The sequence below is a fragment of the Bos indicus x Bos taurus genome, chromosome 13 (assembly GCF_003369695.1).
Source record: "Bos indicus x Bos taurus breed Angus x Brahman F1 hybrid chromosome 13, Bos_hybrid_MaternalHap_v2.0, whole genome shotgun sequence".
In the NCBI taxonomy this organism is placed as follows: Eukaryota; Metazoa; Chordata; class Mammalia; order Artiodactyla; family Bovidae; genus Bos; species Bos indicus x Bos taurus.
In genome coordinates, this window is record NC_040088.1 from 44,452,732 (window position 1) to 44,478,079 (window position 25,348).

Here is a 25,348-nt window from a genome sequence, read left to right on the forward strand (position 1 = left end):
ATGTATAATTTTCCTTAATCACCATTCACCACCCTACGAATCTCAAGAGAGAGGATGTCTTCAACCACTCCCTCCAAAGGACCTCTGGACTCTGTCCACACCACTTTTGGAAAAGGAGGACCAGGTTCCTGACTCCAAATAAAAATTAAACACTTTTAAATCACTCAAAACACACAAAGTAATCCATTCAGACTGCAAAAAAAAAAAAAAAAATAGAAAGAAAAAGAAAATCCGCCTTAGCAAATTGGCTGTGAAAACATCAAAATGAGATCTTCATCAGCAACAAGTAAATAGGGCAACTTGGGCTTTCCTTCTGCACTGGAGGCTCAAGCGTCTGCAAAGAGTGTGCTCAACTTGAATGTAGCAACGCATAGAAAGGGTACTCGGCCGGGGCCTGGCACTGGAGAACGTGCCAAATTCCGGTTAGCATTATTACTGCTTTTGTTGTTGCGAGAATTAACATTTCCCTTTATTCCAGTGTTAATTCTTCCTGACTTAAGCCTAACAATGCTCCTGTCCCATCTGAGGAGAGAATCTATACTGAGTTTCGTTAGGGGTTCCTAAAAGGGATCTCCGATTCCATACATCAGAAACGTTATTTATATAATACACCTGCTGTACACCTCTATTTTGGTTTGGTAAAAGAACTGTCCTTTTTATTGGAAAAAAAAGAAAAATCAACGTGTGTTAGAAAACAGGCTTCTGAGAAGTTACAGTTAATCACTGCATGGTTTTCAAGGTAAATAAACAGAAGCATCACCTTTGATCATTATGAAGGTACCACTCCCCACGTGGTTATATAAATATTACAAGCTGCCCCAGAGAGTGGCACAAACGCCGGGGGACAGAGATGGGATCAAAGAGCCAGGTCACCTCAGGTTCATCTCTTCCTCTGTTCCTCAACTGCTGTGTGACTGTAAGTGAATCGCTTGGCCTCTCCAAGTCAGAGTGTCTTCAAAACTAGGCTACATTCCAAACTTTTTATTCATACTGAAAGGACCCTCAAGCAGAGGAGCTCCTAAGTTAGTAAAAGTCACTATTCAGATGGTTAGGTATGCTGAATGGCAATCCCTTAAGCAAAATAATCACTTGCAGATTCACACATGTTAATTAGTATCTTAAAAATTATTTCAAAAAACCTGGGCCTTGAGCAATCTTGCTGCGCATCATGTAATGAAATTATCATTATCTAGTGGAAGAAAAGGTGATTTGAGACAGAATTACAACTTGCATGCCATCCAGGGGGCTCAATGGCACACGCTCCCCTCCCACTGACATGTCACTGTTATCTTAAGATGCTGGGGTAGGGGTCTTCTCAGGCCCCATATTTATGGGAGGGGGTGTAGAGGAGGTGAAAAGGCAGAAGGAGAGAGACTAATCAGGGGAAGGATGGAAGATAGGGCTGTACACTGGACCCAAATCTGAGTCCCTAGCAGGGACACTTCTGTCCATCCTCAAATGACATCTAGTCACCTAGCTTCAAGTCTGCAGAGTGTCTGACACCCACTTCCTCCGAACATCCCAGCTTTCCTCGGGCCCAGGAAGCTCCCTGCCACTGATGGACTTAACCATCTGGGTCACATTCCCCACTGAGAAAAAAATGTCTTTTGTAGCCTGGAAAGTGGTAGGAAGTCTATGGCCTGAGAGCCCTGACCTGTAGGAAGATGGCGGGTGTGTAACTGACTTGAAACGGCCCTTTCCATAGTATGGACTGGCTTTATACTTGTCAAAGCTGCGATGATGAAAAGGGGGTTAATGAAAACCCTCCTCCTGAGACAAGGCCAGGAACTGCTTCTGGCAGATCAGACTCTGCCCTTGGAGAGTCCAGCCTCCCTCACTGGGCACCGTCCACTTTCGGATGTCAGTCCCCATGGCCAGACAGTCTAGGTTCCTGGAGAAACGCAGAGAACCAGGAGTCTCGAGGGCTCCACTGAGGACCTGGACGGACTCTCTCCTATTACCATATATGCTGAAGTCTGCTAAGACCTGAACCAAGACCCACCATCCACTTTCCCCACCAGGCAGGAGCACAATCAATTGGGGAAGGTCCCTTTTTTAACTGATTGTACCCTTAAGTATATTTGAGCATCACTATCCAAATGCCTTCCTTCTGCACTTCATAACCCCTTGTATTGGAGCTCCGTGGATCTTAACATCAAAGCATGTATCTATCACTGTTTTCCCTCCAGAGCATTTCCGTATCTGTTTTCCCACCAAGCGCGCCACTGGAGGAGCCGGGATAGAAAACCGCTTTACAAGAGCTATTCTTCCAAGCCTTTCCTCCGTTTCTCTGACAGCTGCACACCCAGGGTCCAAACTCTTGCCCGGGAACAACTGTGCTGAGCACAATTCTTCAGCAGGTCTATTTCAGCTCAAGAAAGGCCGAGGGCAAAAATAAGACAGAAGTTGTGTGCCGGGAGGGCGCACCGCAGGGCACCCTGAAAGTAAGGTACAGACCATCGGCGGTCCCGTCTAACGGCTTCATCACGCGTTGCAAGTCTGCAAAAGGGATCCGTGTTCCCAGCGAGGGACCAGTGGAGGAGAACCAGTCGCAAAATCTAGCCGGGGCGCGGGGCGGGGGCAGCACTTTTTTCCTATCATTAGTTCCCGGGCACCTGTTCTAGAAGGAGGGGGATGGAGCTTCCAAAGAAACAGGCAGTCCATCCCGCCTGTTCTGTTCGGAGCACTAACTGTGTTCACGGGTCAACCAGCCCTCTCCCTGCCCTCCCTCCACAGGCCAAGGAGTTGCACAGGTGGTCACGCGCGCAGGGGCCGAAGCTCACCAGGACAACTTCACTACTGCCCACGGGGGACCTGTTTAGGGGTTACAGTCCCCACTGCTGCCTCCCTCAGTCCCTCCAGCTCGTGGCAGGAAGCGGGGCAGAGCCGGGAGGCACAGGTGACGGTTCCCAGGGCAGCCAGGCGCCCAGCGTGCCAGCCACGGTCCTACCCGCGCCCCGCGCCCGCGCGCAAGGTCCTCGCCTCCCGGGCCCCTCCGCCCGGGGCAGGGGGCGTCCCCAGGCCTGGACGCCCTGCGCCGCCGCCAGAGCCGCAGCGCCCACTCGGGGCGAGCGGCTAGCACTCACCGTCGTGGTCCCGCATGCTCGACAGCGACCAGAGCAGCAGCGCCACCAGGGCCAGGAAGCAGACCTGGCTCAGAAGAAGGTCCCTCCGGCAGCTCCGGCGGCGCTCACGCTCCTCCAGGTCGGGCGACGGCATCCTCTCCGCGCGGCAGGGCAGCGGCCCCGGCGGGGTCCCCGGCGGGCGGCGGCCGCTCCGATCGCGGGCGGCCGCAGCGCGGCTGGTGGCGGGAGGCAGCTCCGCGCGCGGCGGCGGCGCGTCCTCGCTGCGCTCCCGCCCGGCGGCCGCCGCCGCCGCCTCTCCTTCCTCCTGGCGGCCGCCGCGGTTCTCCCGATCTCCGTCCTCGTCGTCGCTCAGTCCCTCCTCCTCCTCGTCGTCGTCGTCGTCGTCGTCGTCGCCGCCGCCGGCCCGCGCCGCCGCCTCCGGGCGCTCGGGGTCCCCGTCCTCCTCGCGCGCCATGGCTCCCACGCTCGGCGTCCGCGCTCGGCCTCGGGCGGCGGCGCGGCGGGGGCGGCGGGGGCGGCCGGGAGGCGGGGGCGGCGGCGGCCGAGGAGGAGGAGCGGGGAGGACCGGCGGGAGGAGGGCCCGCCGAGGGCCAACTCGGCCGGCGGGCGAGGCCACCCGGGGCTGCTCCGGCCTCGCCGGCGGCGGGAGCGCGTCGCGGGGCCGTCCGCCTACTCCATGGTCCGCGCGCGGGGCCGGGGCCGAGCCGGGGCCGGGGCCGGGCCGAGCGCGCCGGGAGCTCGGGGCGAGGCGGGAGGCGGCAGCCGGCGGCGGCGCGGCGGCTCGGGCGCGGGCGCGGGCTGGGGGCAGCGGCGGGGACGCGGCGGCGCTGGCCAGCCCGGCGGAGAGGGGGCGCGTGGGGAGGAGACTGAGCCGGGGAGGGAGCCCCGCGCGCGGTCCTGCGCTCGTGCCGGCGCGGGAGGGCCCCCTCTCGGGACACACGCGCCGCCGAAAGGCTGATCTCCGGGGGGAAAAGGGTTCGCCCGAAACTTTTTGAGGAGCGGAGGGTCTCTCCCGCCCCCTCCCCGCCCTGTGCCGGGAGAGGGGCGCCGCAAGTGCGCTTGGCTGCTCGCGCCGGGCCGCCGGGCTCGCTTCCTCCCGCGGGCCTCCTGGGTTTCCCTCCGCCCCTTGTGGGGATCCCCGTGCGCGCCCGGCTCCGGACCTGAAACAGGACTCCCCGAGGCTCTTTGGTTCGCTGGGGGTGTCCTGGCTCCCCTCTCTGGCCCGGGCTCACACTTCACTCGGAATAGTCCTGTACCAAGCCTCCAGGCTGTGGCCGAGGGAAGAGGGTCAGGGCGGCGCGAGGGCCCCCGGCCAACCCCGGGACGAGGCTCCTGACCTTCCTGTCGCCGAGAGCAGTCAGGCTGCCCCCAGTCCTGCGGTCAGGGCCCTAATCCTCGCACTCCCCAGCCTCCACTTGTGCTCCAGCCCTCACCTGCAGCGTTGCAGAAGATGTCCTTTAGAGAGGACACCCGGTGGTCTCAGGTACACCCACCCTCCCTCCTGGGGTTTCCAGCTTCCCCAGTGCCCGGTGCCTCCCTTGAGCTGAGGCTAGGATGGCGGATCTAGCCCCAGAACGAGATGCCTCTATGGTGGGGCTGAAAACAAGTGAAGTGAAATGAAAGTCGCTCAGTCGTGTCCGACTCTTTGCGACTCCATGGACAACGCAGTCCCTGGAATTCTCCTGGCCAGTATACTGAAGTGGGTAGCCTTTCCCTTCTCCAGGGGATCTTCCCAACCCAGGGATTGAGCCCAGGTCTCCCGCATTGCAGACGGATTCTTTACCAGCTGAGCCACAAGGGAAAACAAAAGAGTTTGTTCAGAAAATGATCACTAGAACCCAGGTGTTGGTCTAGGTGACTGTCTCCACAGAGTCCGGTCATTTCAGGGAATCCAGCTGCAAACATCGATGGAGGTGAGAAGGAAGGAGAGACCTCTGTGTGGGTTTCTCACTCCTAGGTCTGGGAGGATCCACAGAGCCCAAGGGTGACCCCACCTATGGGTGACCTCCTAGCCCAAGCTCCCCAGATGACCCCGCCTCAGCATCAGGGAACAGCAGGTCATGGCCAAGGACAAAACAGACCTTCCTAGGTGGCTTCCTCACCACAGAGAGATCATCTCACCCAGCATGCCTGAGAGCTCTTGCTTCCTGGGCGTATCATTCCTTTAGTCCTTTCTCAGCCTGGCGTCTCCCCAGAAGCACCTCCCCTACCCTGCCCTTGTTGACCCTTCTGCTCCTGTTGGTTACCAGGTACCAACCCTGGTACGAGGATTTAAACCCTGGAAGTCCCTGGGGAAGGGGAGGCGCTCCAGTCTCATCACCTTAATCAACATTCAGAAGAAAGTTTAGGAGCTCAGAAGACTGTCCTTTATTCAACTAACCAGGAAAGACACTCGCTTTTTCTCATGTAAATAGGAAAAATAAAAGTGAGAGAGGGAATCTGGAACTAATTGGGTTAGGGAATGAGCCACAGGCACAAGGAATTGAGTAATATGGGGGTGGGAGAGGTGTCAGGAAGAGAGCAGGAGGGCAGAGGGGAGGAACCAGGAGTTGGCAATGCCCTGGAAGTGCCCTGGGCACGTGCAGGGAATGAAAGAGCGGAAGCCAGGTGGGGAAAGAGAGGGGATGGAGACAGAGATGGAGAATCCTTCTTAGGCATGCTGAAATGATTTTTTTTTTTTTTAGTTCATCTTCATTTCAACAGATTTCACAGCAAAGTGGGTATAGCAGAGACAAAGACCCCTGAGAAGCCCAAAGAAGGATGGGTGCTTCCAGTCCCTAGCCTGACAGCACCTGCCGTCAAGGGCTCCCATCCCAAGCAGGGGTGGCTCCTCAGCCAGAAGAAAGTTTCCTTCTAGGGTCAGGAAAGCCGCCTACCCTACCTCCAGCGGGCACCCTTTGGGACTGGGAGTTGGGGTGGGAGAGCAGGTTCTCACATCCTCTGCCAACCCCGGAGAAAGGAGACAGATCCTGGTGGACTCTTCCCACCTGTGTTTGTCGTACCTGCCCTCTCCCAGTCTTCAGAAGCTCCCCCCAAGAAACTGGATTTTGGAAGGAGCCGGAACTAACTTATGTGCTATTTATCTTTCACCATCAGGATCCTCGTCAATCCCGAGGCAGCTTTCACCTTTTATTTCTTAATCTGTTTGCATTTGATCTCACATTTTATGCAAAGAGCCTCGGGGAGAAAATCCCAGGCCCTGATACAGTCGTCTGAGAATTCGCTTGCTTGGAAAGAGAAGCATCACCCCAAGATGTGCCAGGGCCTGCACTCTTCCAGGAGCAAGACAGGCGTGGGTACGAGGCCCCTACACAGCCTGGCAGCCTGGGCTGGGTGCTGGTGTCACCATCCATGCCCTCTTTTTAACCTCCAAAAAGCATTCCACGCAAAGACTTTGGACTGGATATGAGGGCGCAGAAGTGGTTCATCTTTCTCACAGATCTGCCTCGATCACAAAGGACCACGTGCACAGACATCAGCCCAGAAGCGAGGCCCGGCCACCAGGGTCTTCTGTGTCCCCCGGCCTCGCTCCCAGGCTCCAGGCGCTCTCTAGCCCACAGTGCCCACACCTGATAGACCTGTTTTCACAACAAAGCAGGGTTGCTTCTCCATAACACCAGACAGTGCCAGTTGTCAGACAAGCCACCGGCGAGAGATGGGAGGAAGAGGGTGGGGGAGGAAAGGAGAAAATCAGAGGAGCCACTTGCTGGGTGAGGTGACAAGTCAGCCTTCTGGGCATGACTGGCTCTTACCCAGGGAGGCGAGGCCTGAGCAAAGAGAGGGAAGACACTGGGCGTTCACAGAACACCTTCAACACTCTAAGGCCATGTGCTGGTGGATGGCGGGGAGTAGGGGAGCGACTTGTGCATAGGGGAGCCTGGGACGGCCCTTGGACATGACACCTGTCCACACCAGGCTAGACACAGACTCCCAGGCCTCCGGTCTCGGGACAGGTCTGGTCAACCACGACCCCGGCCGAACAGACCAGCTGCGCTTCACCTCTAGACATGTCGCCTGCACATCGGGCACTCAGAGGCCAACAAAACCCCAGCGTCTCCGAAGAAGGTCTGACTGCTGATCCCCTCCTCGTTCTTGTCCAATGCCTTCATCAAAAGGCTGGTAAACCTGTTCCTTTAGATGCTTCCTGGGGTGTCGGCACTTCAAAGAGCACAGAATCATCACTCCTGGACAAGTGTGAGTCCACGCTGCAGGTCAGGAGGCTGTGGGAAGGCCCTGTCCACAATCTGGGGCTCGCAGGACTTGAAGCATTCAGTTAGAAATGAACTTAAAAGAAGCTGCTTGTTCTATTTATTTATTTTTTCTTTTTTTAAAGTTTTTATGGGAGTATCCTTGATTTACCATGTTGTGTTAGTTTCAGGTGTGCAGCAATCGGTTATTTTACAATTGTTTCCCATTTTTGTACTCTTTTTCAGGCCAATGGTCAGTGTTTGTTGGGTGCTTTTGACTCACTTCATGGATGTGACTGTAGTTTTTTTTTTTCCCCCTACCCGTGGACCAGAGTCATTTATCATAGGTGCCCATCATCTTTTTTTAAATTTACTGAGGATTATTTACATATAGTAACATGCACACGGCTTTAGCACTTAGCTCAATGACTTTACCTATTCATGGACAACCTACTTGAGTTTCAGATCAGGACGTAGAGCATTCTCTGGCCCCCTCATGCCAACCCCTCCTTGGACAATAACCCTCTGAAGGTAACCCCTCTTCCCTGCCCTCTCTCGCGGGTTATGGGTGCCTGTCCTTGAACTTCAGGTGAACAGAGGCTCCTTTCGCTCAGCCTTGTTTCCATGGGATCTGTCCACGTGGATGTGTAGGGCTGTGAAGGTTTCTTTTCGTGCTGCGTATGTGTACATTGTTTTTTACCTAATGCTTCAGCTCCCTTCCAAGTTTAGTGTAAGCCAAGAATAACCACACCACTGCCTCTGGATCTGAGACAAGTGACCTCCCAGATTGGCTCGCTTTAGAAGGAACTTCAGCTGAAACTGAAACAGTCATGGGCTGCTTCTCAAACCGGTTACATGACCTAAGGGTAATTGCAGGACAGCAGATCAGCTGGCCAGCTTAGGGGTCAGGCTTTTAAAGACATGCCTAGAAGAACTGCTATGATGTGCATAAAATTTGGAGGCTGCTTTTTATGGAAAAAGCACAACCCATTTCTTGTACATTCTTTCCATCCCCTTTTTCTTCTAAATGAGAAGAAAGTAGAATTAAGGTGCCATCAGAAAAGACGGCCCCCAAACTCCGAAGCAGGGCCATGGAGGGTCCTTTCAATCCAGCATTAGTGGATATAAACAGTACAAGGGATCTTGTTGGAAATGTTCACTCCCAGCCCATCCTGAGGAAAAGGATTCAGGAGGCCTGGAAATCTACATCATTCAGACATTTCCAGGGACCCATCTGTGTTAAAGTTTGAGATCTGTTCTAGAGGAAGGGACAGTGCAGCGCGTCTTTTTGGTGGATCCTGGAGGAGAAAAAAAAATCTGAAAAGGGAAACTATGTTACCCAGTCCCTTTTTGTCCAGATTTGTAATTGACTTGTTTTGGATATTTGGAAGAAATAGAGAAAAGAGAGAGGACACAAGCATACCCTGTAGCCAAGGCTATATATTAATCTCTCTCCTGTTTCACAAATGAAAAAATCCTATAAAAAATAATCCAGGGAAAATAATAAAGAGGTTACAATTTTAAATCCTCAGAAGACAAAAAATAAGCAATTACAGTTTGAGCAATTTTCTCATTCTATGAGAATCGTTCAGAAAGAAAACATGTAAACCCACTCATTTTCTTTTGGCACTGTGCCCTAGGACAGGTAGCATGCTGAGTGTGGCAGGGGCACTACGAAGGGACCTGGGGGCCTGTTTTTGTAAAAATATAAACGTTAGGCTTAGGAATCCTGTTTTGAATGACAAAGACAGATGTGTAAAGTGTTTTGTCATTTTTGGTTTCAAAATCTCATCCTGATCAACTACTGTGATATATTATACATCTTAAGTAGCAAAAGCAAGATGCATTATGAACTGTATACTGTCAGTGCTGCAAAATTAAGCAAAATCACTTGCATGTCTCCCTCTATATACTTTAATATAAATATATATATATATATGTAATATATATACATATGTCTGTGCTTAGTCACTCAGTGGTGTCTTACTCTTTGCAACCCCATGGACTATAGCCTGTCAGACTCCTCTGTCCATGGGATTTTTCAGGCAAGGATACTGGAATGGGTTGCCATTTCTTCCTTCAGGGGATCTTCCTGACCCAGGGATTGAACCAATGTTTCCTGTGTCTCCTACTTTGGCAGGTGAACTCTCTACCACTGAGCCACCTAGGAAGCCCTATATATACAAACATACATATGGTCAGCAATGGTTACTTCTAAATGTGGGATTTCTGGATTTGGGGTGGAAGTTAGTGACCAAGGAGAGACTTTCACTTTTTATTTTATATTGGGTTTTATTTTTACAATTGTTTTTCTGGCAGTAGCCTGCCCTATTTTTCTAATAAAAAAAAATAAAGAACAATTAAAAGAATCTGCTCACGTGTAAGTAGTTAGGATGCTACTGCTGCTGCTAAGTCACTTCAGTCGTGTCTGACTCTGTGCGACCCCATAGACGGCAGCCATCAGGCTTCCCCATCCCTGGGATTCTCCAGGCAAGAACACTGGAGTGGGTTGCCATTTCCTTCTCCAATGCATGAAAGTGAAAAGTGAAAGTGAAGTCACTCAGTCGTGTGCGACTCCTAGCGACCCCATGGACTGCAGCCTACCAGGCTCCTCCATCCATGGGATTTTCCAGGCAAGAATACTGGAGTGGGGTGCCGTTGCCTTCTCCAAATAGTTAGGGTAAGTTGACTTAAATTAAGGGAATTGACGTGACCTGATTCTGGCCTTGCCCGCTGTGTGAGTCCTGTGCTGACTGCTTGATGCCCAAGGTCGCAGGTTGGGTGGGGAGTTCTGTAGGAAGCAGATCGTTCATCGAATTGGGCTGCAGATCCACCAGCCAGCCATCTCTCTGCTCGCTGACAATATGAAAGACAATTGACAAGCCTTCCTCCAAAGGATGTTGGCTGCAGGGAGACCTTCTGAGGATACATAACATTCAAAAGAGACCCAAGTCAGTCACTCCTTGCACTTCAACAACCTGTGTTATCCACATGAGGGTCCTCACAGCAAACCCTGCCTCCCCCACACCTGGAATCTAACCACAGATTGGAATGCACTTCCATTAGAGCCCAGCTCAACTGCCAGGGTAGCATCCCAAGATTTGTTAACACATGGCCCATCCCCAAGTCCCTGTCATGGGAAAAAACCTGAGGTCAGGGTCTGAGACAAGGGGATTTCCCACCCCCCACCCTCCCCTCCCCAACCGTGCTGTATGGGTTTCATTATCTCCTTTGATCCTCCTGCCACCCAAGGTGAGGCTGACAGTCCACACGGCTGGCCTGGAAAAACTGTGGCGCCGCGCCCCCTGGTGGCAGAGGCAGACATGCTCCCGGGGTTGTGTTAATAATGAGCCAGGTCATGAACTGGTTGAGCTTCCTCGGACTGGATCCACGTTTCTGCTCAGACAAATCTGACATTGGGCGTGACCGGGGCGTCGCAGGCAGCACTCCATTCCTCCAGAGTTTGTTTCATGAGCGAGGCTTCCTTACATTTTTACTACCAGTTGTACTGCCTGAAGGTACTTAAATATTTCACTTGTTTAAAATTAAATCCCCTTTGGAAATGTACACCTGAGGGAAACAGGCCTCCTAGGTAGCTTGACCTTTCCAGTGACTTAGGGTCCTTGCCGCTTACAATGTTGACCATGGACCAGGAGCATCTCCTGGGAGATGCAGAATCTTGGAGGCCCATCCCCCTACCCCACAGGCTGGCTGCCTAAGAATCTGCATTTTAATAAAACCCACAGATTTCTGTGTATGTTAAAAACAGAGAAACACGGATGCGGTTGGGACTTCCTCTTGGATGAGATGACTAGGACTTCATAACTTCCCCTATTTGTGGCTAACTAACAAATTATAACACTCAAGATTACATGTACCATTTTGTTCAACTTGCTGTGTCTCATTTGCTTTTAAACACTTCTTAAATATGGAAAACCAACAAAGCCAAACTCCTAAGGTTTAAACATTCAAATCAGTCTACAAGCAATAGATTCTGAGGTCCTGAGGTATAAGAATTCCAGCTACACCATTAAACGTTTAGCTGTGAATAGCAAGTCCCTCCAATCCGGAAAATATTCAGAAGAGGAATTTCTAAGTTAAATCCCAGGCCGGGCATAAACTATGTTAGTTCACACCACCACCGGTGTACAAGGCACAAAACACGGTCTAAATTAAACTTTGAAAAAGCAGTGTGAGAATTTGAGACTACAACCTTATGTTGATATAATACTTTTTCTTTCAGTGCTTCTCTGCGTAGTCTGCATAAGTCATATTCTCATTAAACTATTATGTCCAAAAATACCAAGTTTTCAAGTCAGATGATAAAAATGATCAAAGGAATGAAAAAACTAGTCCTTTGACAAGTTAAAATAGAGTATAATGATTTCTTTTAACTTTTTGCATGCTTGCATGCTAAGTCGCTTCAGTCATGTCCAACTGTTTGCAACCTTATGGACCATAGCCTGCCAGGCTCCTCTGTCCATGGAATTCTCCAGACAAGAATACTGGAGTGGGTTGCAATGCACTCCTCCAGGGAATCTTCCCGATCCAGGGATCGAACCCAAATCTTTTATACCTGCTGCATTGGCAGGCGGGTTCTTTACCATTAGCACCACCTGGGAAGCCCTTTAAACTTTTTATTTTGAACTAATTTTAAACTTACAGAAAGTTGCAAAAATAGTTCCTCTCATGAACTTCCCCTAAGGTTATCACATTGGGTATCTACTGCACAATAATCAAATCTATAAAATTAACACAGGGACTTTCCTGTGTTAGGACTTTGCCTTCTAATGCAGGGGATGCAGATTTCAATCCCTGGCCAAGGAGCTAAAATCCCACATGCCTGAGAGCCAAAAAGCCAAAACATAAAGCAGAAGCAATATTGTAACAAATTCAATAAAGACTTTTAAAATGGACCACAAAAAAAATCTTAAAAAAGACTAAATTACCACAGTTATACTATTGCTAACAAAATACAGACCGTATTCAAATGTCATCACCTTTTCTGCTAATATCCCCTTTCTGTTCAAGATAGAATTCTCTGGTCTCCCACACTGCATTCAGTTATTTTCTTTTCCACTAATCTCTGACAATTCTTTTTCATTATCTTTCATGATCTTGACACTTTTGAGGAGTATTGGTGGTTTATTCTATAGAATGTCCCTCAATTTAGGCTTCTCTAATGCTTTCTCAAGATTTGCGTGAGGTTATCCATTTGGGGCAATGAAATGACACTGAGTTCTCATTGCATTGTATCAAGAGGTTTGTAATGTCCATGTCTTATTACTGGTGATGTTAACCTGGATCACTTGGAGTTAGTATCTTGGGAGGTGATACCTTGGAAACAGGTCAACTTGTTTCCCTTCAAAATTTTACCCATTAGTTTTAGCATCCATCGATGGATCTTGTCCCCAATAATGATTATTGTGGTACTCAACCATTTTATTAAAAGTTACTTACCATTTCCCTGAGGTATTTAATAAATACTAGAGGAGACTGAGTGTGTGTGAGTAGGCTGGGAATTTGAGAAGGGAGAGGAGGTATGTTCAAATAATAAACGAGGGGTAGGGACAGGAAAGCAGAAAGAAAAGAAAGTGAAGTCGCTCAGTCGTGTCTGACTCCATGGACTGTAGCCTGGCAGGCTCCTCTGTTCATGGAATTTTCCAGGCAAGAATAATGGAGTGGGTTGCCATTTCCTTCTCCAAGGGATCTTCCTGACCTAGGAGTCGAACTCCCAGGAGCTACCAGGGAAGCCCTGGAAAGCAGAAGGGCTCCTCTAAATGTGATATTGTTAGCATGTCTTGAAATCCCAGGAAGCTGTAACTGTAGCACCTGATTTCAAGACCTCCTAGATAAGATTTCACGACCTCTCCATACATATGAATCTACCAGTCAAGGAATCAAGGTTTGTAAGACTTAGAATTATGCCTTTAAAGGACAAGAAAGCTGTTCAGAGTGGGAAAACCTAATAACTAACCACCTCCATGATCCCATATCTAGTGTTAGTAAAATGCATAAATAAGCCAAGGTAATTATTTACAGTGAAATAGTTGGCATTTTTTATTTTAAAGTCATCCATACTACATTAGTATTAACAAATTCTTTTGATAGACACGATTTTTGTCTTTGATTCCTTGAAATAGTTTTCATAAAGAAGTCTTTGGCTAGACTTACTGGGTATTGTGCTTTTGGTTACCAAATTTTAAAATGTCATGATTCAAAGGTGTTTTGTTTTGTTCTTAAAACGTGTATTCTTCTCTCTTTAAGAGAAACTTCAGAGGCCCTAAAGTTACAACACGAGCTCCTTGCTCCACATGCCAGTCACTTTTATTCCTTCCTAAGCAACAATCTGGTTCCAGAACTGTGAGTGCATAGTGTGCCAAAAGCAGGGCTGGAAGGAACCAGGAGGTATTTGCAGGTTTTCCTTAAATAAGGAAACAGGAAAAAAGAAGGAACCAGGACTTTAGCTTAACTGACTTGAAAAAAAAGGAATCAGGACTTTAGCTTAAGTGACCAGAATACTCAAAAAGAGAGGATTCAAATTACTAATATAAGGAACAAAAGAGTCTATATGAATTAGAAGGAAGTACTATGAACGATGAACAATTGTATACCAAGAAATCAGATAACTTAGATGAAATACACAAATTCTTAGAAAGTCACAAACTACCCAAACTGACTCAAGAATAAATAAAATATCTGTATAGACCTATAACAAGAGATAAAATTAGTATTCAAGAAACCTCACAAAGTGCAGGACCAGATGGCTTCACAGATGAGTTTTACCAAATGTTTAAGGAAGAATTTAAATGAATGCTTTACAAACCCTTACAAAAATAGAAGAGGGAACATTTTACAACTCATTCTATGAGGCCAGTATTTTTCTGATACCAAAACCAGTCAATGACATCACAGTGGGAAAAAGAAACTTATGAATATAGATGACAAAATCCTCAACAAAATACTAAAAATCTGAATCCAGTGACATACACAAAGGATTATATACCATGAGCAAGTATAAATTAACCCAGGAAAGCAAGATTGGTTTGATATATAAGAATCAACAAATAATACTGCATTTCAGTAAAATAAAGGGCAAAAACAACATGATCATTTCTATTGATGCCAAAAAAAATTTGACAAAACTCAACATCCCTTTGTGATTTAAAAAAAAAAAAATACTCAACAGACCACACAGAGAAGAAAAGTTCCTCAGAATGTCAAAGGGCATCTGTGAAGAAGCCGATGAAACATCATAATAGCAAAATACAGAAGCTTTTACTCTAAGATTGGAAGCGTTAAAAGGTTATCTGCTCCCAAAACTTCTATTCAATATGGTATGAGAGATTCTAGCCAGGGCAATCAGGCAAGAAAAAAGTAATAAAAGGCACCATACTGATAAAGGACAAAATAAACCTATTTCTATTTGCAGGAATCTGCAAAAAAGGTATTAAAGCTAATAAATGCCTTTAGCAAAAATGCAAGATACAAAATCAACATACAAAAATCAATTGAATTTCCTTCCATACCATAGTAGTAAATTTTTGACAATAAAATTTTAAAACAACTCCATTTACAATACTTTCAAAAAGAATGAAGCACCCGGAATAAATTTGGCAAGACAAGTCCTTAGAAACATACAAAACATCATTGAAACAAACTAGAGACCTAACAAAATTGAAAGACAACTTGTGTTCAAGGACTGGAATACTTACTATTGTTTAGATGGCGGTATTCTTTCAATTGATCTACAGATTTAATGCCATACTTCTTAAAATTCCTGCTGCCCTTTTGCAGAAATTAACAAGTTGGTTTTGAAATCTACGTGAATACAGGCTTTCAGTTTCCAGTTCAACATATAAGGAGATTGGAAGTTGTTGCTCTTCCTTAACAATTTGTCTTGTGTTTATTAACGTAATTAAAAAGCTGAACAAGCTGGAAAAATCAGCAACTCTTTTAAGAACCATTGAGAGAAGTGAGGTCACAGGCAAACTGTTGCCCTCAAAATTAAAGAGACAGACATGAAAATATTAATCCAGAAAGTCACAAATTACCAGAACAGAAACCCTAGGCACAAACCTCCCAGGAACTCAGTGCCAAGGTAAGAAAAATATAAACTATAATTGATGAGTTACTGGAGGCTCAGGGTGGGCAAGTCTGGGAGGTAAAACTCCAGGGACTGAAGCAGTCATAAGAGGGATCTTACACTTTCGTGTTTTACCTCCTGGGACTTGATCAGATCTTCACAATGATATTGAAGAAAATTCCCTCATGCTTCCAGCATGGAGAGAAGAAAAGGAACCCTTTGAAATATGACAGAGCATTCTGTCCTTCTTCATCAGGCTTGTCCTCAAGAGAAACTCTCTTATCAGACCCTAAACTCTAGGAGACTTATCAGAGCCTAAACAACCCAGGAAATACGCAATTCCAGCCCACTCTAGCCATCTCTCACACCTAAGCGGGTAGGGGAGACTAAAAAGCACTTAGGAACATCACAGGTCAGAGGTACAGGGTCACTGAAAGACTGAAGTTGCATCAACAGGACTGTAGAACACTCCACTCCCCCTACACCTCACCATCACTTTTCTAAAGGCCTCCTTATGGCAGTTCCATTTACTCAGTATATCACATCTGACTATCAACAAAAAATTACAAGACATACTAAAAGGCCAGAAACACAGTTTGAAGAGACAGAGCAAGCATCAAAATCAAACTGAGATATGACAAAAGATGTTGGAATTATCAGACTAAGAAGTGAAAACAATCATGATTAATACAGTAAAGTTTCTAATGTGTAAAGTAGAAACCACATAAGAACAGATGGGCAATGGAGCAGAGAGATGGAAATTCTAAGGAAGTGTCTAAAAGAAATGGAAAGGATTGAAAATATTATAAAGGGAGTGAAGAACGCTTTTGATGAGCTCACTAGTACACTGGATACAGCTGAGGAGACTGAATTTGACGATATGTCAGTAGAAACTTCCAAAATGAAAAAGCAGAGAGAAAAAAAAAATGGAAAAAAATCACAGAACCAAATATCCAAGAACTGTGGGATTACTAAAAAAAGATATAACATCCATATAATAGGAATACCAGACAAAGAAGGAAGGAATAGAAATATTTGAAGCAATGATGATTGATAACTTCCTCCAAATTAATATTGGACATCAAGTCACAGATCCAGGAAACTCAGAGAACACCAAACAAGATAAGAGCAAAAAAAAAAAAAAAATCTAGGGCATATCATATTTAAACCTTAGAAAATCAAAAATCAAGAAAAAGCTTGAAAGAAGTCAAGTTTTTTTTTTTTTTTTTTTCAAAAAAAACAAACCCTTACCTATAGCAGAGCATGGATAAAAATTGCATTTAATTTCTCTTCAGAAATCATGCAAGCAACACAAGAGTGGTGTGATATATTTAAAGTATTGAAAGAGAAGTACTCCAAGCTGGAATTTTGAACACTACTGAATTATCCTTCAGCAGTGTAGGAGAAGGACTTTCAGACAAATAAAACTTGAGGGAATTTGTTCCCAGTGGATAAGCCCTGAAGAAATGTTAAAAGAAGTTCTTCAGGGAGAAGGAAAATGATAGAGGACAGAAGCCTGGATTTACATAAAGACAGGGGAGCAGCAGACAAGGGATACACTTGTGCCCAGTCGTGTCTGACTCTTTGCGACCCCGTGGACTGTAGCCCATCAGGCTCCTCTGTCCATGGGATTTTCCAGGCAAGGATATTGGAGTGGGTTGCCATTTCCTTCTCCAGGGGATCTTCCCAACCCAGGGATCATTTCTTATGTCTCCTGCACTGGCAGGTGAGTTCTTTACCACTAGCACCATCTGGGAAGCCTCATAGAGAAGGGATAGATCAGATCAGATCAGATCAGTCGCTCAGTCGTGTCTGACTCTTTGCGACCCCATGAATCGCAGCACGCCAGGCCTCCCTGTCCATCACCAACTCCCGGAGTTCACTGAGACTCACGTCCATCGAGTCAGTAATGCCATCCAGCCATCTCATCCTCTGTTGTCCCCTTCTCCTCCTGCCCCCAATCCCTCCCAGCATCAGAGTCTTTTCCAATGAGTCAGCTCTTCGCATGAGGTGGCCAAAGTACTGGAGTTTCAGCTTTAGCATCATTCCTTCCAAAGAAATCCCAGGGCTGATCTCCTTCAGAATGGACTGGTTGGATAAGTGAAGGTAAAATAAAAGTTTTTATTTTTCTTATTCTTAATTGAGCTAACATACAGAAGTTCATTACAATAATAATAGCAACAATGTACTTGACTGTGAGATACATATTTTTGAATGACAGCAATGATACAAAGGACGGGAGGGGAAGATTAGGATTATCTTGTTACTGAACTTGTTACTATAAGGCATTCACACCAACTGTGAAGGAGTGTAGCATAATTTGAAAGTGAACTTGGTTTCATTGTAAATGTATATTACAGACTCTACAGCAGCCACCAAAAGAAGTACAACTGATATGCCAAGAAAGGGAAAAGAATTGAATTGTATAAAATGCTAACTAAAACCCACAAATATCAGAAACAGAGAGGAGAACAAAAATAGGGTCAAAAAAACAGAGCAATGAATAGAAAACAACAGCAAATATGGTAGATCTAAATCCAACTGTATCAATAATTACATTAAATAGCTATAATGGAAAATAATTTCAAAAATATATGTGTGTATATGTATAACTGAATCACCTTGTTGTGTACCTGAAGCACTGTAAGTCAACTATACTTCAATAAAATGTATATATTAAAAAAATAATCACTTTAACAAGCACCCCCAAGCCTCTATTCACTTGGAATCCCACTCTCATTGGGTGTATATTTATTCTGAATAGGAGACATTATATTGTTAAAAGTGTAAGAAATAAAACCACTTTAAACACCAATGGTTTAAAATATAGCAAATAAAAGGCAGATTGTCAGGGTGGATCAAAAAGCAAGACTCAACTACATGTGGTCTCTAAGAAACACACTTAAAATATGAAGCTACACATCGATTAACAATAAAGAGATGGAGAAAGATGTTACCATAGTTACACTAATAAGAAAGTGGAGTAATAAGAAGAAAGTGGAGTAGCTGTATTAATTTCAGACAGGTCAGACTTCAGAGCAAGGAAAGTTATCAGGGATAAAAAGGGATATTACATAATGATGAAGTGGTCAGTTCTCCAAGAGTATGTAACAAGCCTTAATGAGTTTATTTGTGTCTAACAACAGAGTGTCAGACTATGTGGGTCAAAAACTGATGGAGTTGTAAGGAGAAAGAGATGAATTCATTGTTATAGATGGAGACTTCCACACCCTTCTCTCAGAAATGGACAGGTTCAGCAGACTGAAAATCAGTAAGGACATAGTTGAGCTCAACAGCACCATCAATCAACTGGGTACAATTGACAGCTATTGATTACTTCATCCAGCAAGAGCAAAATACACATTCTTCTGAAAGCTCACATGGACATTCACCAAGAGAGATCACATTCTGGGCCATAAAAAACACCTTAACAAATTCAAAAGAACAGAAATCACAGAAAGCAAGTGCTCAGGCCACAGCTGAATTAAACTAGGAATCAATAACAGAAAGCTGGAAAGTCCCCCAAATATCTGGAGATTAAACAATACATTTGCAAATGATACTCGAGTCAAGAAGAACTCTCAAGAAAAAAATTAAAATGCTTTGCAGTAAATGAAAATTAAAATGCAACTTATTAAAATTGGTGGGATACAATAAAAGCAGTGTTTACAGGAAAATTTATCGCACTGAATGCTTATATTAAAAAAATAAGAAAAATCTAAAATCAACCATCTAAAACCCTTACATGTTAGGAAAATAGAAAAAGAAAATGATTTGGATTTTATTTAAATCCAAAGTAAGCAGAAGGAAAGAAATAAAATGTCAGCAGAAATCAATGAAATTGGAAGCATGAAAACAATAGATATTATCAGCAAAATCAAACTTCAAAAAGATTGATGACCTCAATAAGCATCTAGCTAGGTTGATTAATAAAAAGGAAGCAGAAAAATGATTAACATAGAAATATAAGAGGGGTCATCACTGCTGATCCCAGGATATTAATGGGATAATAAAGGAATATTATAAACAACTCTATACCCACAAATTTGATAACCTATATGAAATAGATGCATTCCTTGAAATGTGCCAAAATTTACACAATTTGAATATTAATCTGAATATGTGTAGAAAAGATAGTATGGTTTTATATATATATATTAAAGAAATTGAATCAATAATTAATAACTTTCCAAAACAGAGAGTACCAGACCTGTATCAATTCACTGGTGAACTCTATGAAACATGTAAGGAAAAATTTATACCAATTCTCTACAATCCTTTCTAGAAGGTAATAGATATAAAAAGAGGCCTTTCTAACTCATTTCATAAAGCCAGCATTACTGTGATCTCAAAACCAGTTCATAATGTTAATTTCAATTAATGCTATGGATGCTGGTACAACAGTTTATTATTACTATTTACCTTACATTATATTATTATTATTATTGACTGACTTGGGTCCCTCCAAATTCACATGCTAAAGCTTTAACCCCCAATATAGCTGTACATGAAGACAGGAATAAATCACTGAGGTTAAATGAGGTCATAAGAGTGGGGCCCTAATCCAATAGGATCCTTATAAAAGGAAGAGAAACCAGGAGCCCACTCACAGCAGAAAGGCCACGTGAGGACACAGCGAGAAGGAGGCCACCTACAAGCAGGGAAGAGAGCTGGAGTCAGTCCTTCTGGCACCTTGGTCTTGGACTTTCAGCCTCCAGAACTTGAGAAAAATAAATTTCCATTGCTTAAGCCAGCCAGTCTTTAGTATCCTTTTCAGTTCAGTCGCTCAGCCGTGTCTGACTCTTTGTGACCCCATGAACCGCAGTACGCCAGACCTCTCTGTCCATCACCAACTCCCGGAGTTCACTCAGACTCAATGTCCATCGAGTTGGTGATGCCATCCAACCATCTCATCCTCTGTCGTCCCCTTCTCCTCCTGCCCTCAATCTTTCCCAGCATCAGGGTCTTTTCCAATGAGTCAGCTCTTCGCATCAGGTGGCCAAAGTATTGGAGTTTCAGCTTTAGCATCAGTCCTTCCAATGAACACCCAGGACTGATCTCCTTTAGAATGGACTGGTTGGATCTCCTTGCAGTCCAAGGGACTTTCAAGAGTCTTCTCCAACATCACAGTTCAAAAGCATCAATTCTTCAGCACTCAGCTTTCTTCACAGTCCAACTCTCACATCCATACATGACCACTGGAAAAACCATAGCCTTGACTAGACGGACCTTTGTTGGCAAAGTAATGTTTCTGCTTTTTAATATGCTCTCTAGGTTGGTCATAACTTTCCTTCCAAGGAGTAAGGGTCTTTTAATTTCATGGCTGCAGTTACCATCTGCAGTGATTTTGGAGCCCCAAAAAATAAAGTCTGACACTGTTTCCCCATCTATTTGCCATGAAGTGATGGGACCGGATGCCATGATCTTCGTTTTCTGAATGTTGAGCTTTAAGCCAACTTTTTCACTCTCCTCTTTCACTTTCATCAAGAGGCTCTTTAGTTCTTCTTCACTTTCTGCCATAAGGGGGTGTCATCTGCATATCTGAGGTAATTGATATTTCTCCCGGCAATCTTGATTTCAGCTTATGCTTCTTCCAGCCCAGCATTTCTCATGATGTACTCTGCATAGAAGTTAAATAAGCAGGGTGACAATATACAGCCTTGATGTAATCCTTTTCCTATTTGGAACCAGTGTGTTGTTCCATATCCAGTTCTAACTGTTGCTTCCTGACCTGCATACAGGTTTCTCAAGAGGCAGGTCAGGTGGTCTGGTATTCCCATCTCTTTCAGAATTTTCCACAGTTTATTGTGACCCACACAGTCAAAGGCTTTGGCATAGTCAATAAAGCAGAAATAGATGTTTTTCTGGAACTCTCTTGCTTTTTCAATGATCCAGCGGATGGATGTTGGCAATTTGATCTTTGGTTCCTCTGCCTTTTCTAAAACCAGCTTGAACATCTGGAAGTTCACGGTTCACATATTGCTGAAGCCTGGCTTGGAGAATTTTAAGCATTACAGCAGCTCAAACAGACTAATACAATTATTATTCAAATTTTTATAAACATTTGCTCAGAAAGGATAAAATGGTTGATCGTAATAGAGCTGGCTTCCCAGGTGGTTCAGTGGTAAAGAATCCACCTGCCAATGCAGGAGATTTCAGGAGATGAGGGTTCAATCCTTCGGTGACAAAAATGAAAAGATTATTGTTAAAGAAAACCAGATATCTCAAGTTAAGGAATTTAGCGCTTTTCTAAATTGGGAAATGGGAAGATGCAAGAGTCTGGGCGCCCCAAAATCATTCCTTTGATCTGCACTCAGCTATCTGCGGCCAGTATCCTGTGTCTACATTGTGAGTTTCCTCAAGCTTCAGCCTTGGGGGTGGCTGCAGGTTGATGACTGCTAGGTGGCAGGCATTCTGTGTTTCCTTCCTGAATTCCCACAGGGCTCACCATGAGTAGGGGGCTGCAGAGGTTAATGATGATAATCTTTTGTTAATCTTTTGTTTACTGATACTGCAGGCAATATTTTATTTCTCTTATTTATATGCTAAGTCGCTTCAGTCGTGTCCAATCCTGTACGACCCTATGGACTGTAGCCTGCCAGGTTCCTCTGTCCAAGGGGATTCTCCAGGCAAGAATACTGAAGTGGGTTGCCATGCCCTCCTCCAGGGGATCTTCCCAACCCAGGGACTAAACTCAGGTATCATGCCTTGCAGGCGGATTCTTTACCATCTGAGCCACCAGGGAAGCTCTCTTATTTATGCTATGCTAAGTCACTTCAGTCGTGTCCGACTCTGTGTGACCCCATAGACGGCAGCCCACCAGGCTCCCCCGTCCCTGGGATTCTCCAGGCGAGAACACTGGAGTGGGTTGCCATTTCCTCCTCCAATGCATGAAAGTGAAAAGTGAAAGTGAAGTCGCTCAGTCGTGTCCAACTCTTATCGACCCCATGGACTGCAGCCTACCAGGCTCCTCTGTCCATGGGATTTTCTAGGCAAGAGTACTGGAGTGGGGTGCCATTGCCTTCTCTGCTCTTATTTATACTTTCTTATAAATAATTTATTTATATTTCAATAGAATTTCAAAATTTGTAGACTATTCACTCTAAGATATGTCTGAAATGCTTTCATATATCTGAAAATAAATATTCCAATATGAAAGATAAATCTAAAGATGTCCTATTCCAATCAGCATTGGACAAGCAGCATCCTTTCTGACCGCATATGTGTTCTCTGTACAATCACATGATCATCGACTGGACACAAGGTAGGGCGGTGAAATAGGGGAACTAGGCTAGTAAGACTTCCAAAGATTAGGACCAGGAAAAGTCAAAGAGCAAATCAGAGCCCAATATTGAGGTCAGAGCTAAACTCTGATGCATCCTTACACCATATATCAGCATTTCCTGTGAAACCCAATTGAACTCAACACGCCTAAGTGAACTCTAGCAGACCAGAGTCTCGAGTCTTTGAGAAATGCAGTATCACTTTTAGAATAGTTTAAATTTGCAATCTAAAAAGTTTTACCACTTTGTTAAGGTGTCTGTAATAAAAACCAGGCAGCATTTGGGCATTCTGAATGGAACAAGCTCTCCAAAGGCTTATTCTCTGAAGCTTTCAATTACGGCATGCCTGACCTCAGATCTACCAAAGCTGGTCTGCATGCCCTAGCCACCTTGGAGGGGAGCCAGTCATTTCTGTGACTTAGTCAGATCCCTCCAAGGGGATTAGATGACAACTTTATGGAGGAAGTACCCTTATTCCTGAGCACAGGCAACTCTGGGAGTCTAGCATGACGGATGTGCCGGTGAGAAGTGTGTATTTTTGATAAGTTGTACTTTCTTTTTCATTTAGTTCAAAATAGCTGTAAATTTCTCTTGAGACTTCTTTGACCCATGTGTTATTCAGAAGAGTCTTTTTTTGTTAATTTCCAACTATTACAGGATTTTTGAACTATCTTTCTATTATTGCTTTCCTGTTTAATACCACTGTGGCCTGAGAACGTATTTTGTACAATCTCTATTCTTTCAAGTGTGTTAAGGTGTGATTTATGACAAAGGACGTGGTCAGTCTTCGTGTAAGAGCCCCATGGGCTTGACAAGATTGTGTGTTCTGCTATTGTTGGAAGAAGTATTCTATAAATGTCAGGGAGACTGATGGTGGTGTTCAGATTAACTATATCCTTACAGGTTTTCTACTTGCTTCATCTATCAGTTATTGAAAGAGGGGTGTGGAAGTCATCAACTGTAAGAGTGGGTTTGTCTATTTCTCCTTGAAATTCAATTAATTTTTGCCTCAAATATTTTGATACTAGATGCTTTCACACTTAGAATCATGATGCTTTCTTGGGAAATTTACCCCTTTACTGTTCTATAATGCTCTTATTTATATCTGACTTTTTTTTCTTGTGTTGAAGTCAGTTTTAACTGAAATTAATGTGATTAACTCCAGTTTTCTTTTGATTCATGTCAACATGATATATCTTTCTCTATGCCTTTATTTTCAGCATATATGAACCTTTAGATTTAAAGAGAATTTCTGGTGGACAAAGTATATTTGAATCTTTTTTTTTCCTTCACTCTGACAATGTTTGTCTTCTAAATCTGGTATTTAGAACATTCACATATATTGACTACTGATATAGTTAGATTAATATCTACCACGTTTAAACTGTTTTCTATTCGTCACACTTGTTTGTATTTCTTCTTTCCTGCCATCTCTGGTTTTAATTGAACATTTTATACTATTCCATTTTCTTTCCTTTCTTAGTATACAGATTGTTATTTTAACAAATTTAGTGGTTGCTCTGGAGTTTACAGCACACATCTCTGGGACTTCCCTGGTGGTGCAGTGGTTAAGACTGCGTTTTTCAATTCAAGGGGCACGGGTTCAATCCCTGGTTGGGAAGCTAAGATCCCACATGTCTTAGGGCCAAAAAAACCAAAGCATAAAACTAAAGTAATGTTGTAACAAATTCAATCAAGACTTTAAAAATAGTCTACATCAAAAACAACAACAACCTGACTCATATTTAAAAAAAAAATAGCAATATACATTTGCAACTAATCTAAGCTCACCTTCAAATAACACTATATCATCTCACATGTATTGTTGCTACTTTATAATAGAATATTCCCAATTCTTCCTTCTCATCCTTTACGACTTTGCTGTCCGTTTCATATATCCATATGCTTTAGTCACCCAATACATTATTACTATTATTGAAACAGTTATACTTCAATATCAGTTAAGAGTAAGAAAAAATAGGTACTACATAAAACTGGGCTTCCCTGGTGGCTCAGCTGGTAAAGAATCTGCCTGCAATGCAGGAGACCTGGCTTCAATCCCTGGGTTGGGAAGATACCCTGGAGAAGGAAATGGCTACCCACTTCAGTATTCTGGCCTGGAAAATTCCAGGGACTGTTACAGTCCATGGGGTTGCAGAGTCAGACACGACTAAGCGACTTTCACTTTATTTTTGGAGAAGGAAATGGAAACCCACTCCATTTATTCTTGCCTGGAGAATCCCATGGACAGAGGAGCCTGGCAGGCTACAGTCTATGGGGTCACAAGAGTCAGACACAACTTAGCAACTAAACCACATAAAACTAAAAAGCCTCTGCACACCAAAAATAAAACATCAACAAAATGAAAATGCAAGTTACAGAGTGGGAGAAAATATTTGCAACTTATATATCTGATACGGCATTCATATCCAAAATATAGAAACAACTCATACAACTCAACAGGAAAAACCCTAATAATCTGATTTTAAAATGGGGAGAGGAACTGAATAAACATCATACAAATGGCCAAGAAGTCCCTGAAAATGTGCTCAACATGGCTAATAGTCAGGGAAAGGCAAATTAAAATCACAATTAAATGGTGATCATCAAAAATATGAGAAACATGGGAATTCCTTGCCAGTCCAGAGGTTAGGACTTGGAGCTTCCACTGCCAGGGCCCGGACTCAATCCCTGGTCAGAGAACTA

At 44.5% G+C, this 25,348-nt stretch overlaps 2 protein-coding genes across 3 annotated transcripts in view; one reads left to right on the forward strand and one right to left on the reverse strand.

Moving 5' to 3' along the window:
• SLC24A3 (solute carrier family 24 member 3) overlaps positions 1–3,571 on the reverse strand; it is a 428,436-nt gene extending 424,865 nt beyond the window's left edge. The window contains exon 1 of one of the 2 annotated variants that reach the window (XM_027559609.1): positions 3,087–3,571. In XM_027559609.1, the coding sequence (XP_027415410.1) occupies positions 3,087–3,540 (454 nt within the window). In that variant the 5' untranslated portion in view covers positions 3,541–3,571. The remainder of the gene's footprint in view (positions 1–3,086) is intronic. The other variant, XM_027559608.1, reaches the window with a different exon arrangement.
• A 191-nt stretch (positions 3,572–3,762) lies between these two features.
• On the forward strand, positions 3,763–7,586 carry LOC113902722 (collagen alpha-1(III) chain-like). Its single transcript, XM_027558121.1, has 3 exons — positions 3,763–3,940; positions 4,086–4,569; positions 6,183–7,586. Exons 1-3 carry the CDS (start codon positions 3,763–3,765, stop codon positions 6,493–6,495), a joined length of 975 nt encoding a protein of 324 aa, XP_027413922.1. The 3' UTR covers positions 6,496–7,586.
• The last annotated feature ends 17,762 nt before the right edge of the window (positions 7,587–25,348 follow it).

What these genes read in the sequence shown, in the direction of transcription:
- LOC113902722 (XM_027558121.1), top strand. Translation starts at nt 3,763, where the DNA reads ATGGTCCGCGCGCGGGGCCGGGGCCGAGCCGGGGCCGGGGCCGGGCCG. An exon ending in GCCCGGCGGAGAGGGGGCGC is followed by an intron (nt 3,941 to 4,085) that starts GTGGGGAGGAGA and finishes CTTTTTGAGGAG; the next exon opens with CGGAGGGTCTCTCCCGCCCC. An exon ending in AGGACACCCGGTGGTCTCAG is followed by an intron (nt 4,570 to 6,182) that starts GTACACCCACCC and finishes TTTCACCATCAG; the next exon opens with GATCCTCGTCAATCCCGAGG.